At 45.6% G+C, this 16102-nt stretch overlaps 1 protein-coding gene across 2 annotated transcripts in view; it reads right to left on the bottom strand.

Moving 5' to 3' along the window:
* DCDC2 (doublecortin domain containing 2) overlaps positions 1–16102 on the bottom strand; it is a 342131-nt gene that overhangs the window by 29226 nt on the left and 296803 nt on the right. For both annotated transcript variants that reach the window (XM_030211482.1, XM_030211491.1), the window contains one exon: positions 12125–12478. In XM_030211482.1, the coding sequence (XP_030067342.1) occupies positions 12125–12478 (354 nt within the window). The remainder of the gene's footprint in view (positions 1–12124; positions 12479–16102) is intronic.

Raw genomic sequence — 16102 nt, 5'->3', positions numbered from 1 at the left:
ACGATGTATGTAACCAACCAAGATTTATTTGTAAAAAAACTAAAGAAGGCTTAAAAGGGCCAATGTGAGGTCCCAAAACAGGCAATAGTTCAACACAGGAGCGTATGGCAAATAATCACAAGGACTCACCAGGATACTGTGTTAAAGCATTATCGTCTGCATCAGGAGTCACAAGCATCTAAAACCACCGATAAAAAAATGTCACAAACATAGAAATACATGTATACCCACCACAAGAATGGTAGCAGCACCGGGCAGTAAAACTGTTGCCATTGCTACTATAGGGCACGAGAGGACATGCTTTACAGTTGTCCTCACTTGTGTTGCAAATGACGATAAACTGAAGCCGCTCATTTTTAACAGAGTCACCATGCCGTGAGAACAATTACCCAATAGCATGGTGGTCCACTGCAATAAGAAAGGATGGACGAATACTGATGTGATGAAACTGTGGCTGGAGAAATGCTTTAGGCAAGACTGGGCGGCTTCTTTTCGAAGAAATCCTTGCTAGTATTTGATGCTATGGCAGTGCATAAAGAAAAAAAGTGTTCAGAAGGTGATCAATTCTGCTGTGGTGCATATTGCAGTTATTCCAGGAGACTTCACTTGCAAACTGCAGTCCTGTACATTGCTGCTAACTACCCATTTAAGATGTTTACATGGTCAGAATGGGAAGAATGGATGCGAACGGAAATGTATACTTTCACACCAGATGGGCGCTTGAGACAAACCATATATGCTGAAGTATACAAATGGGTGGTCACAGCATTGAATCAAATAAAGACAGAAACAATTCAAAATAGATTTAAGGTTGCTGGAATATCATGTCAACAGCAGTTTGAAGAAGACGTCAATAGCAACAACGAAAATGACAGCACTGATGACGGTGCTGTTAGGGTTATTATAGAAGAAAGTCTGCAGGCAGATTATTTTAAGGATGATAACGGCAATGAAACTGACTTTGAAGGTTTTGAGGAGACCTCTGGTAAAGAGGACGATTAAGGACATTATTTATGCTTAAGTAATTTTGAAGACCAAAAACATTCAGTGTTAGATAAATACACCTAATTCTAGTTAGCTATAAAGTAAGCTAAAGTTTGGTTATATTATAAATACAGTTTCTCAATAATATGTTTATATCATTTATAGCTAGGCCTAGGCATCAATGAAGTGGCTGAAGTTGCGATATTGTCCAATGTGTTCAACTGTTTCTTTTATTTCAGGCCCAGGACAGAAATAAAATTGTACCACTGTTATTAACACAATTGCTTCCTCAGTTATTTGAGTGATGCATGCAACTAGTAAAAAAAAACCTGGTATCTCTCACTCACATATATAAGCAAACAAAATTGTAAAAATGCATATAATGTGTGTTATATGTGTGAAAATACAATATTCCCTCTACTTTCATAGTCCCTGGGAAACCTTCTCCTTCGTGTACACCACTGAACACCTTGGAAAGTTATGGGGCTAATAAGGCAGTATTTTTTAAATAGGAACTGGAGGAAAAACTATTTAATCCTGGGGATTTACCCACACAGGCAAGTCCCTAATAGTCTCTAATACTTCCAATGAGGTTATAAATGTCTCTGGTATCTTTTGAACTTTGGGACAGCTCAGGAAGAGCGACTCAATTCAAGTAATTTTCTGCATTCACAGACTTATATTTAGAAAAGGACTATATAAAGTCTTGTAAAATTATGCAAATTGGGCTTGAATTTCTCTCTTTATACAATAACTCTCTCCTAGCCCCTTTAATCTTTAAGTTAGTGACCGCTTTTTGTCTCTGCATTAGTTTACTTGCTAATAGAGTGCAGAGCTTATCTCCAAATTCGAAGTACCTTTGTTGAGCCATTTGCATCTTATGATTAATATCTTTTTTTTAATTTTATTTTTATTGCAATTTAAATTTTTACAAGTAGAGAAAACGCAGTGAAATACAGATAAATAATAAAGAAGAAACAAAGAAAATTCACAGTAACTTATATACTATACTCTTCCTTACACCACAATTTGAAAGTTGAAAGTTTAAGTAAAATTGAGAAGATTACATTACTTGAAATATCAAAAGGAAAATGGCCTGACCCGCATATTCCCACTAATTCTTAACCTACATCAGTCGTTCCCATCGGTCCACTGGATAGCTTTTTCATGTCCAAAAAGGTTCATAATTGATTAGGTAAAAAAAAACATATTTATTTCCCAGGAAACGTATCAAGCATTTACATGAATATGCTAACAAAAAAAGTAGCTCCTAAAGCTTGTTTCTTCTCTGAAAGTCAAAAACTGCTTCCTTCTCTCTTGTGTCACTTTTGCCACGTCTGGATAAATCCATTAATATCTACATAAAGTTCTTTAAGTTCCATTCTAAGATGATCTAACCAATGAAGGACCTCCCTGATTCCCATGCTTTTTATGTTCCACTTCCGCTTCCCAAATCTGACCCAAAAGGGCCTTTTCCAACTGTCTCTTTTTTTACAGCTCACCATTTCATAAATAACCCACTCACCACTGCCTTCCCATACCATGCCCACTTTCACCTCCGCAGTATCATTACGTTCAATATAATCTATAATGCCCTTCTCTATATCCTATACATTTTTCTCATTACGTAATAGGCATCAGTCACAGCACAGCTGCTAGTGAACCTATAAAACTTTCCAACTTTCTCCGAGATGACATGCTGAAATAGTGAGAAGTCTGTAATGATTTCAGCAGTCCAAAAAAAGCACTATTGGGAGAAGCATGCACAATTTTTAGTACTGTCTCATTGGAGCTGCTTCAATGTGTGGCCATTGACAAGAGTAATGTCACTTCCTCTCAGTGTAAAACATGGCAGAGAAAACTTTTCCATAAACGTGTGTGTATTCCCAATTTTACAAAGGGAATACCTGTGTAAATTTTTGTCCCGCTCAAGGCACACCCAAACTGCATGTCCCCTTGAAATCTCTGCATGATGTAGATCTCTACATGTAAATACAGTAGAGTCTTGCTTATTTTGACCTTTGCTTATCTGACCATCTGGCTTATCCAACGAGCCTCGGCTCACACGCTGGCGTGACCTTGCCGCAAGAAAGAGAATTAAAACAGGAAAACAAACCTTAATCACAAAATTTTTAAAATAACTTTTGTTTTCTAATTTGTTCCAATTAAAATGTGTTCCAATAACTATACTACTGTGCTTGACCTAATGCAGTACCCTACTGTGTACAGTTTTCTTTATGATTATATCTGTTAAAAATATTTGTTACAGTACAAGCCCATGTACAATACTATTAGTAAGTTGCTGAATGTTAATAAACAATATTTGAAACACACATTCTCTTTTCATAGCAAACAGACATCTCAAAATGTACAAAAAATGTCATCTGCCAAAAACGTCCAAATAGCAATTTTGGAAAAGCAGAAAATAAAAATGTCCAACATTGCAGTTCATCCAAATAGCAAGGGGACATGTAGGAGCATGTTTTGGGCAGGACTAGGGAGGGCCCAAAACAGGACATCCAACAGTGATAATGAAACAGAAGAAGCATCCAAGTCTTAGATTTAGGACATCCTAAGTTAGACCTGTTTCAATCACATCCAGGGTAAAAAAAAAAAAGTGCTCTGATTGAGAAGCTGACCACTGCAGGGATTAAGGCATGACCCCTCCATAATTCCCCACTAGTTACTGTCTTCTTCCCTCGCACTTGAAAGTGAAATTGGAAAGGAGAACAAGGCTCTATGACACCCTCAGGTAATACAGGCATTCTGATCGAAGTACTGTAGAAAGTAAGTGTGAGGAGTAGCTTAGTAGTTAGGAAAGTGGACAGATTCTGCTGTAGTGGCATGTGTGAACATTGGATTCAGAAAGCTACTGTGCATGAGAAGTTGCTTCTATAATAATACCCATTAGCTACTCCAGAGGAAAACCACTCTGGGAGACTCAAGGGAATATGACATGAAAGGGAGGTATGAAGAATCATAGAACTTTGATATGTCCCATTAGGCATGGCAATTATTATTTTTTCAGAACTCCACAGCTTTCTCATCCATAGACAGAAAGATTCTCAAATGTTGAGAGATCCAGTTGGTAACACATTATGGAATTCTAATTTAAACAGACATCAAAAGGAGCTATAAGCAATTCCCATCAATATAATAAAATGTAATATATAGGAATGGAAGGCTCAAAAATACTAATGCATTATAGTCAAGGAACTGATCTTAGCATTATGCTATTTTAACTCCTTGCCATTCAATTTCAAAATATATGTTTGCATGAATATATATAAGTCCTGCATTGCTAATGTGTATAAAATATTTTTCTGAATAAATATGTAAAGTCCTCAATTGGAAAAGTGTATGCTAAATAACTATAAGTTCACCAATAAAATCAATTGTGCAAAATTTTCAGCTATAACCATCCTCTTCCCACATTTTTATAAAGGGCCAGATTTAGTAAATGGCAGGCAAATTTAGGCACAAGAAAAAAAATCTCCACTAAGTGCTACTCCAGTGGTTCCCAAACTGTGCGCAATGGCACCCCAGGGTGCCACAACGCACTCACAGGGGTGCTGCTGCATGTTTTCCCCAAATCCCTCCTGCCACCACCCAAGCTGTTGCTTCCCTAGATGAGCTGGTAGCCATGCAAATGAAGAGTCCTGCTTCATGGTGGCTGTAGCTTGCTTTGCTGCTGCTGGTCAAAAGCAGCAGCGGCAGGGATGTATGTGGGGGGGAATAGAGGAGGCAGAAGTTGGATGGGGGGAATAGGGGGTTTAGGCTGGATGGAAGAGGGGAGAAGAAGAAGGCAGAAGATGGCTAGAAGGGGGAGAGAAGGTGGGCAAAGGCTGGATGGAGGTGGTGGCAAGGTGGGCAGAGGCTAGATGGAAGGGGGAAGAGAAGGAGGGCAGACACTGGTTGGAAGGGGGAGAGGAGGGCAGATGTTGGATGGAAAGAGGAGTAAAGGAGGGCATGTGAGGGAATGCCAGCATCAGTGGCTGAAGCCTGCCACTGATTTGCTCTGGAGCTCGGGCTTTGAGCAGTGGACCTCTTCAGCTCGAAGGCCTTGGGCAGTGGCAGTGGGGATGGTGGGGAGATGTGAAAGAAATGCGTAGCCTAGGGGCAGCATCAACCGAGCACATTTGGGAACTACAGTGCTATTCCATAAAGGGCGTTCCAGGCTGAATGCCCTTTATAGAATAGCACATTGCAACTTTGGGTGTGAGGATTTATTCTAGCTAAAACCTAGTGTAAATTATGGTGCACAAGCTGGGCACGTAATCCTGGTATTCTATAATACTGTGCCTACATTTAGGCTGCGTAAGGTAAAATTATGTATAATCATACCTGATAATTTTCTTTCCATTAATCATAGCTGATCAATCCATAGACTGGTGGGTTGTGTCCATCTACCAGCAGGTGGAGATAGAGAGCAAACTTTTGCCTCCCTATTTGTGGTCATGTGCTGCCGGAAACTCCTCAGTATGTCGATATCAAAGCTCCATCCGCAGGACTCAGCACTTAGAGAATTACACCCACGAAGGGACACTCTGCCCAGCTCACCACCGCCGAAACGGGGGAGGGGAATTAACCCAGCTCATCCCCACACAAGTGGGGGAGGGGAATCCGTCCAGCTCATCCCCGCGGAGCGGGGGAGGGACACCACACCCGCCGATGCGGGGGGATCTGGCTTATCCTGCAACCGCAACCGCGGGAGGAGCTGACTGACCCTAACACCGCCGAAGCGGGAGGGGTACAAAGCTGCCCTACAGCCGCACGAAGCGGGAGGGAGTGCCGGCAGAATTTTAAGTCTCAATCCAGCCCCGTAAAACGGAGGGGAGAGGAATGCAGCAGCTCACTGTAACACAAACTCGTCTTAACTCTTGAAGAATCCAAGTGAAAAAACTTGAACACGAAGTCTTTCTGAAGTAACTGAAGACTAAACTTGAACCTGAAATGCAACCAGAATAAAAACAGTACAGATATCTGGGAGGGGCTATGGATTGATCAGCTATGATTAATGGAAAGAAAATTATCAGGTATGATTATACATAATTTTACCTTCCATATCATCAAGCTGATCAATCCATAGACTGGTGGGATGTACCGAAGCAGTACTCACCCAGGGCGGGACATAGAAATCCCTGACCGCAACACTGAAGCTCCAAACCGGGCCTCCGCCCGAGCAGCCACAGTCAAGCGGTAATGCTTGGAGAATGTATGGGCCGAAGCCCAAGTTGCCGCCTTGCATATCTCTGCCAAGGAGACGGAACCGGCCTCTGCCATCGAGGCCGCCTGAGCTCTTGTGGAGTGAGCCTTCAGCTGGATAGGCGGCACCTTCCCCGCGGCCACATAAGCCGCTGCAATGGCTTCCTTGACCCATCTTGCCACTGTAGGCTTAGCAGCCTGCAGACCCCTACGAGGACCTGCATACAGGACAAACAGATGATCCGATTTCCGGAAATCATTGGTCACTTCCAAGTATCTGATGATGACTCGTCTCACATCCAGATATTTAAGAGCAGAGTACTCCTCTGGGTAGTCCTCCCTACGAAAGGAAGGGAGACAGAGCTGCTGATTCACATGAAAGCGAGAAACAATCTTGGGCAGAAAGGAAGGCACTGTGCGAATAGTCACTCCTGCCTCAGTGAACTGCAGAAAAGGCTCTCGACATGAGAGCGCCTGGAGCTCGGAAACTCTTCTGGCTGAAGTGATAGCCACCAAAAAGACTGCTTTCAACGTCAGGTCTTCCAGAGATGCCCTTGACAAGGGTTCAAACGGCGGCTTCTGCAATGCTCTTAGCACCAGGTTGAGATTCCACGCAGGCACCACTGAGTGCAGAGGAGGGCGCAGGTGATTAACTCCTTTGAGAAAGCGCACCACATCTGGCTGCGAAGCCAGGGAAGCACCCTTCAGGCGGCCCCTGAAGCAAGCCAGAGCCGCTACCTGGACTTTAAGGGAACTGAGCGACAGGCCTTTGTCCAGACCTTCTTGCAGGAACGCCAACACTGAAGAAATTGGAGCAGTGAAAGGAGAAAGTGAGCCTGCTTCACACCACGCTGCAAAGATACGCCAAACCCTGGCGTAAGCAGTAGAAGTAGAGCGCTTCCTCGCTCTCAGCATAGTGGCGATGACCTTGTCTGAGAAGCCCTTCTTCCTCAGACGCTGCCGCTCAATAGCCAGGCCGTAAGACCAAAGGGGGAGGGATCCTCCATCACCACGGGACCCTGATGCAACAGGCCCTGCTCCACTGGTAGCCGCAGAGGATCGTCGACTGAGAGCCTGATCAAGTCCGCATACCAGGGACGTCTGGGCCAATCCGGACCCACCAGGATTACCCTGCCGGGATGCTTTGCCACCCGGTCTAGCACCCTGCCCAACATGGGCCAGGGCGGGAACACATAGAGAAGCTCTTGTGTCGGCCACTGTTGGAGAAGAGCATCTACTCCCAGGGATCGAGGGTCCCGTCCTCTGCTGAAAAAGCGCGGCACTTGGCAATTGGCCGATGACGCCATCAGATCTAGGCTCGGCTGGCCCCAGCGCTTCGTGATGTCCAAGAACGCCTGAGCAGATAGCTGCCACTCTCCGGGCTCCAAGGTATGGCGACTGAGAAAGTCCGCCTTGACATTCATGACTCCGGCAATGTGGGCCGCTGACAGCTGTTCCAGGTTCGCTTCTGCCCACTGGCATAGACTCATAGCCTCCTTGGCTAGAGGGGCGCTCTTGGTACCTCCCTGGCGGTTGACATAGGCCACAGCCGTGGCATTGTCCGACAGGACCCGTACAGGCTTCAACACCAGTACCGGGATGAACTCCAAAAGCGCCAACCGAATGGCTCTGAGTTCCAGGAGGTTGATAGACCACTTTGCCTCTGCAGGAGACCAGAGCCCCTGCGCTGTCCTTCCCAAACAGTGGGCTCCCCAGCCCGACAAAGAGGCGTCCGTCGTGACGACAATCCACTCTGGGGTCACCAGAGGCATTCCCGCAGACAACTTGTCTGTCTGCATCCACCAGCTCAGCGCCTTGCGCACTGCTGGATCCAAGGGAAGGCGCACAGCATAATCCTCCGACATCGGAGTCCAGCGCTGCAGCAGAGAGTGTTGAAGTGGTCTCATATGAGCCCTGGCCCAGGGCACTACTTCCATCGTGGCCGTCATAGAGCCCAACAGCTGCACATAGTCCCAAGCCCGAAGAGGAGAGGCTACTAGGAACTGGTCCACCTGAGCCTGAAGTTTGACAATCCGATTGTCTGGCAGGAACACTCTGCCCACTTGGGTGTCGAATCGAACTCCCAGATACTCCAGGGACTGAGTCGGGCGCAGCTGGCTCTTCTCCCAGTTGATGATCCATCCCAGGGAGCTCAAAAGAGCAACTACCCGGTCCACAGCTTTGCCGCACTCTGCATAAGAGGGGGCTCGGATCAACCAGTCGTCCAGATAAGGATGGACTTGTACTCCTTCCTTTCGCAGGAAGGCCGCTATGACCACCATTACTTTGGAAAAGGTCCGCGGAGCAGTAGCCAACCCGAAAGGGAGGGCTCTGAACTGGAAGTGTCGGCCCAGGACTGCAAAACGCAGAAAGCGTTGATGAGGAGGCCAGATGGGAATATGCAAGTATGCTTCCTTGATGTCCAAGGATGCCAGGTACTCCCCTGCCTTCACTGCCGCTATAACAGAGCGGAGAGTCTCCATGCGAAAGTGCCGCACTTTCAAGGCCCGATTGACCCCTTTGAGGTCGAGGATAGGCCGGACAGAACCTCCTTTCTTTGGTACCACAAAGTAAATGGAGTAACGCCCCTTGCCAAGCTGACTTTCTGGCACCAGAACGACCGCACCCAGGCGGATCAGATTGTCCAAAGTCTGCTGCACTGCCACAGCTTTGACCGGAGACTTGCAGGGAGAGAGTACAAACCCGTCTCTTAAGGGTCGGCAGAACTCTAGCTTGTAGCCGTCTCTGATGACTTCCAGCACCCAAGCGTCTGAAGTTATTGTGGTCCACTCGCCCAGAAACGAGGACAGCCGTCCTCCAATCTGCACTGGGGCGTGGACCAAGACCCCGTCATTGGGTACGAGACCCTGGGGGAGGACCGGAGGGAGCACCTCCGGGACGGCGGTCTCTGCGAAAGGAATGCTGCTTGGGGGAGAAATTCCTCTTAAAGGAAGAGGGGGCAGAAGAACCCGACCTGCCCGGGCGGTACCGACGGGCTTCCTGAAACCGTCCTCTGGAGGTACCGGGACGAGCACTAGCCCGAGCCCTGACCTCTGGTAACTTCTTGCCCTTAGACGTGCCGAGATCGGTCACGATTTTGTCCAGCTCGACCCCAAAGAGCAGCTTGCCTTTAAAACGCAATCTAGCCAGGCGGGATTTAGAGGCGTGGTCAGCAGACCAATGTTTCAGCCAAAGCCACCGCCGCGCAGAGACTGTCTGAGCCATGCCTTTAGCTGAGGCTCTCAAGACATCATACAGCAAGTCTGCCAAATAGGCTAAGCCCGATTCCAGGGCCGGCCAATCAGCCCTCAAGGAATGATCCAAGGGGGAAGCCCGCTGCACCATAGTCAGGCACGCCCTGGCCACATAGGAGCCGCAAACTGAGGCCTGCAAACTTAAAGCAGCCGCCTCAAAGGACGACCTTAAGGCCGCCTCCAATCTTCTGTCTTGGGCGTCCTTTAGGGCCGTGCCACCTTCCACCGGCAACGCCGTTTTCTTAGTCACCGCAGTGATTAAAGAATCCACGGTAGGCCACAGATAGGCCTCACGCTCACTCACAGCCAAAGGATAGAGGCGGGACATAGCCCTAGCCACTTTAAGGCTCGCTTCCGGGGCATCCCATTGAGCCGAAATTAAGGTGTGCATGGCATCATGCACGTGGAAGATTCTAGGCGGGCGCTTCGTCCCCAGCATAATGGCAGAGCCAACAGGGGCTGAGGGAGAGACGTCCTCCGGAGAGGAAATCTTCAAAGTGTCCATGGCCTGTAACAACAGGTTGGGCAAATCCTCTGGGCTAAAAAGCCGCGCTGCAGAGGGGTCATCCGCTCCAACCGAGCGGGGATCCGTCTCCTCCAAGGAATCCGCAAAGGACCGTTGGGAGACCTCAGACACGCTGCCCTCATCTACATCGGAGGAGACAAATTCCTCCAAGGCCTGGGAATCAACCCGAGGGCGTTTGCCTCTGGGAACCTCAACCTCTTTACCAGACAAGGGAGCAGGGGCAGCGTTGTGCATGAGGAAGGCCTGATGCAGCAGCAAAACAAACTCGGGGGAGAAACCCCCCAGACTGTGCACTTCCGCAGCCTGGGCAACAGCCCTAGATGCACTCTCAACCGGCGCTCGAAATAGCGGGGGAGAGACATGCTGCGCATCCAAAATGGCGTCCGGCGCGAAACTCCGCGAAGGAGCCGCGCGGGAAGAACGGCTCTTAACATTAGCCGGTTTTGTGCCGTCGCCCAAATTAAGGGCGTTCATGGCATTAATGTCTCCAACCTCAAGGGCGGCCCCCGAAGAAGCCGTCCGAGCCGCGTGGCCGGCCAAGATGGCGGAGGCGAGGAGCGGGGGATGGGCGTTTATGGCGGGAAAAACCGCCACGCCGGAGGAAGGACCGGGACATTCATCGGTCACTAAACTGTCACCCATCAAGGGCGAATCAGGCTGTAAAACCCCCGCATCCCCTCTAGAAGCGCTCCAGCGATCCGGGGAGCGACCCTTTGCGCCCTCGCCCTCCGACGCCATATGCCACGAGGAGAAGAATCGGGGAACCCCCTGCCCGCTATAAAAAGGTAAAATTACCTGCTTGCCGCTCCGAGCTGTAACGAACTGGTGTCCCAGTGAGTAGCTGCAATGAACGTTTAAATAAACGTCAAAATAAACGCCTTTAAAGACGTTTAAAATTTTTTTTTTTTTTTTTTTTTAAACGGAGCCAGCGGGAGGGGGGAGAAAAGGAGGGACCTGGCACCACCAGGTTTGCACTTGCTCAAAAGAGCCCTCAACCCCAGGCCTCAACAAAACCTAAGGATTAGGCTTGGAGGCCTAGCCAGAGCTGCTGCTGTGTGTGACCACCACCTGCTGAGATAGAGAACATACTGAGGAGTTTCCGGCAGCACATGACCACATATAGGGAGGCAAAAGTTTGCTCTCTATCTCCACCTGCTGGTAGATGGACACAACCCACCAGTCTATGGATTGATCAGCTTGATGATATGGAAGAGACAATTTAGGCACCCAATTTTGGGTAACCTATATAGAATCCAGGGGATAATGTCCAAAAACAATTAGGGGGCAAGTTATCAACATGGACTATTAAGTTGGATTAGTTTAGCGCAGGGTCTCATTGCATAAAATGGGATCCTGTGCTAAAATAACCCAACTTGCAGTAAAATAATCAGGCTTAACAGTAAGCCCACACTGATAACTTCTCCCCTTAGCTTATATGGAGGGGCATAATCGTAAGGGATGCCCAAGTATTGCTGAGGACGTCCTCGCAAAACGTCCCGGCAAAGGGGTGGGGAAACCCGTATTATCAAAACAAGATGGGCGTCCATCTTTTGTTTCGATAATACGGTCGGGGACGCCCAAATCTTGACATTTAGGTCGACCTTAGAGATGGTCGTCCCTAGACTTGGTCGTTTCTGATTTTCAGCGATAATGGAAGCCAAGGACGCCCATCTCAGAAACGACCAAATGCAAGCCCATTGGTCATGGAAGGAGCCAGCATTCATAGTGCTCTGGTCACCCTGACATGCCAGGACACCAACCGAGCACCCTAAGGGGCACTGCAGTAACTTCAGAAATTGCTCCCAGGTGCATAGCTCCCTTACCTTGTGTGCTGAGCCCCCCAAACCCACCACTGTATACCACTACCATAGCCCTTACGGGTAAAGGGGAGCACCTAGATGGATGGGGGGCTCAGTGGGTTTCTGGTGGGTTTTGGAGGGCTCACATTTACCACCACAAGTGTAAGGTAGGGGGGTGGGGATGGGCCTGGGTCCGCCTGCCTGAAGTGCACAGCTTATATTCAGTACTTTGTGGACATATGCATGCAAAAATAAACTAACTGTGGTGGACAGAAACCAAGCCTAATAGAAAAATTACAATACATATCCCCCGCCCCCCACCCAAAAAAAAATTAACTGTACAAAAATGCTCTTACATGACTTGGGTTGCCTTTAGCATTATCATAGTCTTCGTCATCTGTTCTCTCCTGCCCAAGATCATGATGACCATTAATTGCTTCTGATTCTTCACCACTTTCTTCATTTTTCTCTAGACTTCCTTCTTCATTGTCACCATCCTCAAAATTGCGAAGCTTTTTATTTTTGTATGGCATTCCATTATTAAGCAAGCTTTCTTTACCATCCTGTTCTTGTTCTTCATCTATTCCATTTTCATTCATCGCTAACTCTCTTTCATCTTCGCTTTCTAACAATTCATTATCTTGTTGTTTTTCAACTGCACTTTGAACTTCTGCATCCCGTTCTTCTTCCTCTACTGTTTCAGCAGTCCTCTGAGGAAATAAAAACTAAAGTTAAACCATTTTGTTCTATTATTTTAGAAAATGTATGTTAACTCTATTTTCCACTCTGTATATATTCCTGGAGTTGGTACTCTCCTCTCCAGAACCTGTAAGCCACATTGAGCCTACTGCTATGCGGGAAAATGTGGGATACAAATGTAATAAATAAATAAGGATGGCTAACAACTGACATACCAACTTTCCTTCCAAAAATACCAAGCATTACTTATGGTTTCACAAATCTATAGCCATAGCATTACCAGTTATCCAAGAATGCATAGCTCTATTAAGAAGAAACGCTCTCAATGGACAGGCTGTACATCTACTACTAGAGAATTTACATATCACAGTTTATGTCCAGAGCAATTTATGGGTAATTCAGTATTTTCCATATATGTAAAAACTACTGAGGCAACAGATTTGTCAATACACAAAAATTATGCAGTATTAGTTAAACCCTTCTTTATCTGATTTTATACTCATAATTATGTTATGACATGCAAATTCATCAGCTGTAAAAATAGGAAATTAGATTCTTACTTGAACCTAGTTTAAAAGCACCAGGCAATATAAAGAAATAAATATCCACTCCTCCCCTTCACATGCTAAAATAATAAAATGCCACCAAATCCTGACTTTAAAAAACTTGCTTGAAGTCATGCATTAAGGAGCCTATACATTAAAAGTTAGAATGCAAGCTAAGGTGTGCACACAAAAAGTCTACCATGTGGAGCCAAGATAGTCTCTTAGGAATTATATGCTTAACTATTCTCGGTGGGGACTCCCAAATTAGTGAGGCCTCCGGTAATAACTTTGGATGCCTTTTTTATTTTTATATATTTGTGCAACTTAAACAATACACAGCCAATGGCCTGCCCAAAGGCACAATCATATTGGGAGGTCATAACTAAATAGGAGCAAAGTATTGTGGGGGTGCTCTTAGAAAACTCAATCGTCAAGTGTTTGTTAAATGTTGATCCTCAGGAGTTATTGGTATGAAAGTGCCAATCGGTGCATCATATCTTTACAGCAGGCCATTTACTTTTGGCCTCTGCCTGGAAGCAGCAAGAGCTTCCAGGACTTCCTAGGGTCCAGGTGAAAGTGGACTCTCTCTATTTGATGTTTAAGCTCAGAACTCTAGTGTCTTTTCACAAGATCTGGTAACACTATATTGATTGGCTGGGTCATACTTCTAGTGACTCGAGGGCCCTTCTCATGTACTTTTTCAGTAGTTTGCCCCTTTATGCAACTTGAGGAGGCTTTTTGCCCTTGGTTTTCCCTGTGGGTGCAAAGAGTTTGGTTTGCGTTCTTTTTCGGTTTTGATGAGTATTATTGCCATGTGCTGTACAGCTATAGTATGTCAACCGCTATTGTATATGGTGGGTTTGTGTTTGTTATCCTGTTCCAATAAACCAATAAAAAATAAATAAAAATAAACAATATACAGCCAAGCAATTAGAACTTGTACAGAAAAGTATACAGCAAATAATCCCAAAGAAAATAAGTGGAAAATATAAAGAAAAAGAAACATAACTATTACAGCCTAACTCAAGTCCACAAGAAAACAGATCCAAGATTTATAATACTGGAAGCTTAAGGATTATTCCTATAAATAAACAAAACTAAAACTAAAGCACAGCAAATCTTTCTAATAGAGCTAATCATTCTGAGAATCCTCAACTGCTGATAATAAACCACCCCTATTGCTTGGATGCTAGTAAAGAAGTAAGGTGGGAGGGATCAAAGGAAATATAGTTAACAGACTGGTATCTAATAACACATTTGCATGTGAATCTGAGAAAAAAAGGGGCTCAACTATTAACACAAACAGTAAAGGTTAACAGGGGGCATCCCTGGCGAGTGCCCCAAGAAAAGGGGCACTCCATTTACCCTCACTCGCGCACTAGGAGATGAGTATAGTGCTTCAATCCACATGCAAAGCCTCAGGCCAAATCCCATTCTGCAGAAGACCGCTCCCATAAACAGCCACTCCACATGATCAAATGCCTTTTCAGCATCTATTGCCAAAAGTACCATTGGAATGCCCTCCTGCTTATCCCACCACATCAATTGTAATGCCTGGACATCGTCCCCTGTTGTACGACCAGGAATTAACCCACACTGATCTTCATGTATAATTTCTCCAATACATACATTTAGTCTAGATGCCAAAATACTGGCTAATAATTTTACCTCCAAGTTCATAAGGGATATAGGTCTGTAGGAACTACAGAGTTTGGGGTCCTTACCACGCTTAGGGATAACAGTAATGCCCGCTTCAAGCATAAGATGGTGGTAATTCATCTCCATCTATAACCCTATTAAATACAGCAGTCAATATAGGGGCTACTAAGCTTGAGAAGGTTTTGTAAAATCTGCAGGACAGGCCATCCAGACCATGATATTTACCAGGCTTTAACCTTTTAATGGCATTCTGGACCTCCTTAATCTGTATATCTCTGTCAAGGGCCTCCCACTGTAAATCGTTTAGATTATGTGGGTCAATCTCATGCAGATAGTGCTGGAAGTCAGAAGAAAAGGCTTTGGCCTCAGACGTATAGAGGGACTGATAGAAAGTAAGAAAAGTCCGCAAACGATCATTAGCATTTTTAATGGACACTACACGGGCCTGCGCCTGCCTAGCTTTTAATTGCCTGGCAAGTAGCTTACTAGCTTTATTTCCCTCCTCAAAATAAACTCTCTTTGCCAAGTGTTTGCAATAATAGAGCCTCTTTGCCTTGCGCAAAAAATGGGTTTCCTACATGAAACATATGGCGGCAGAGAGTGTGGTGACGTCAACATTGCGTCTTATATGCAGCATTTAGACCATTTACATTTAAGGATATAATTTTAAGTAAAGGAAGTTAGAAAACATACATAATCATAGCTCCTCAAAAAATATGAAATAAGGAAGAGGTCCAGATCTTCTTGTCTTATATTCAATTCCATGGTACCCTTAATATAAGTTTCCACTCCAATCCTCCCTCTACTTTCCCAACCCTTATCTACCCTCTTACCCAAACCCCCTAACACCTTCTTCCCCCCCATCCTTTTGCAAAGTCCTCCTAGCCCTACCTGCCCTAATTACCCCCATTTGGAAGTAACCCCCCAACTCGTATCCCCCCCTATAACAAACGCACAATCCCAATGAAAGATAACAAGTGCTGACAAAATTTTAAACATCTCATGTTAACATTATGAAAGTAGAAAAACTGCACAAGCATAGTCCAGGTGTATACTAGTCCTATGTTGCTGGAATAGGTCACCATCCATTTTAATGCCAATAACCCCATCCACTAGAGATGAGAAGGTATCAAGAAGTCACCTTACAAATGGCCAGCCTCAGCTATTTTTGTCCCTAACCACATCCACATCTGAGGCCTGCCGAAGCAGTTGGCCTCTACCAGTAGATATCCTATGTCAGCAGAGTCGATCATGCAGGGCAGTAAGTTTCTGTTGTTTTAGCCATTCATGGGAAGGTTCTAACTGATCTCCCACTGGAAGGAACCAGGCAGTTTCTTCCTTATTATGTATATGATAGGAGTGACCATCTTTGTCAAACTGAAGAGTAAAAGAGAACTGCAAGCAATATCGTATACTTTCTTCATGCAAGTA

The sequence above is a fragment of the Microcaecilia unicolor genome, chromosome 1, assembly GCF_901765095.1.
Source record: "Microcaecilia unicolor chromosome 1, aMicUni1.1, whole genome shotgun sequence".
Lineage (NCBI taxonomy): Eukaryota > Metazoa > Chordata > Amphibia > Gymnophiona > Siphonopidae > Microcaecilia > Microcaecilia unicolor.
Note: the sequence above shows the minus strand (reverse complement) of the source record. Positions and strands in the feature narration are given on the sequence as shown.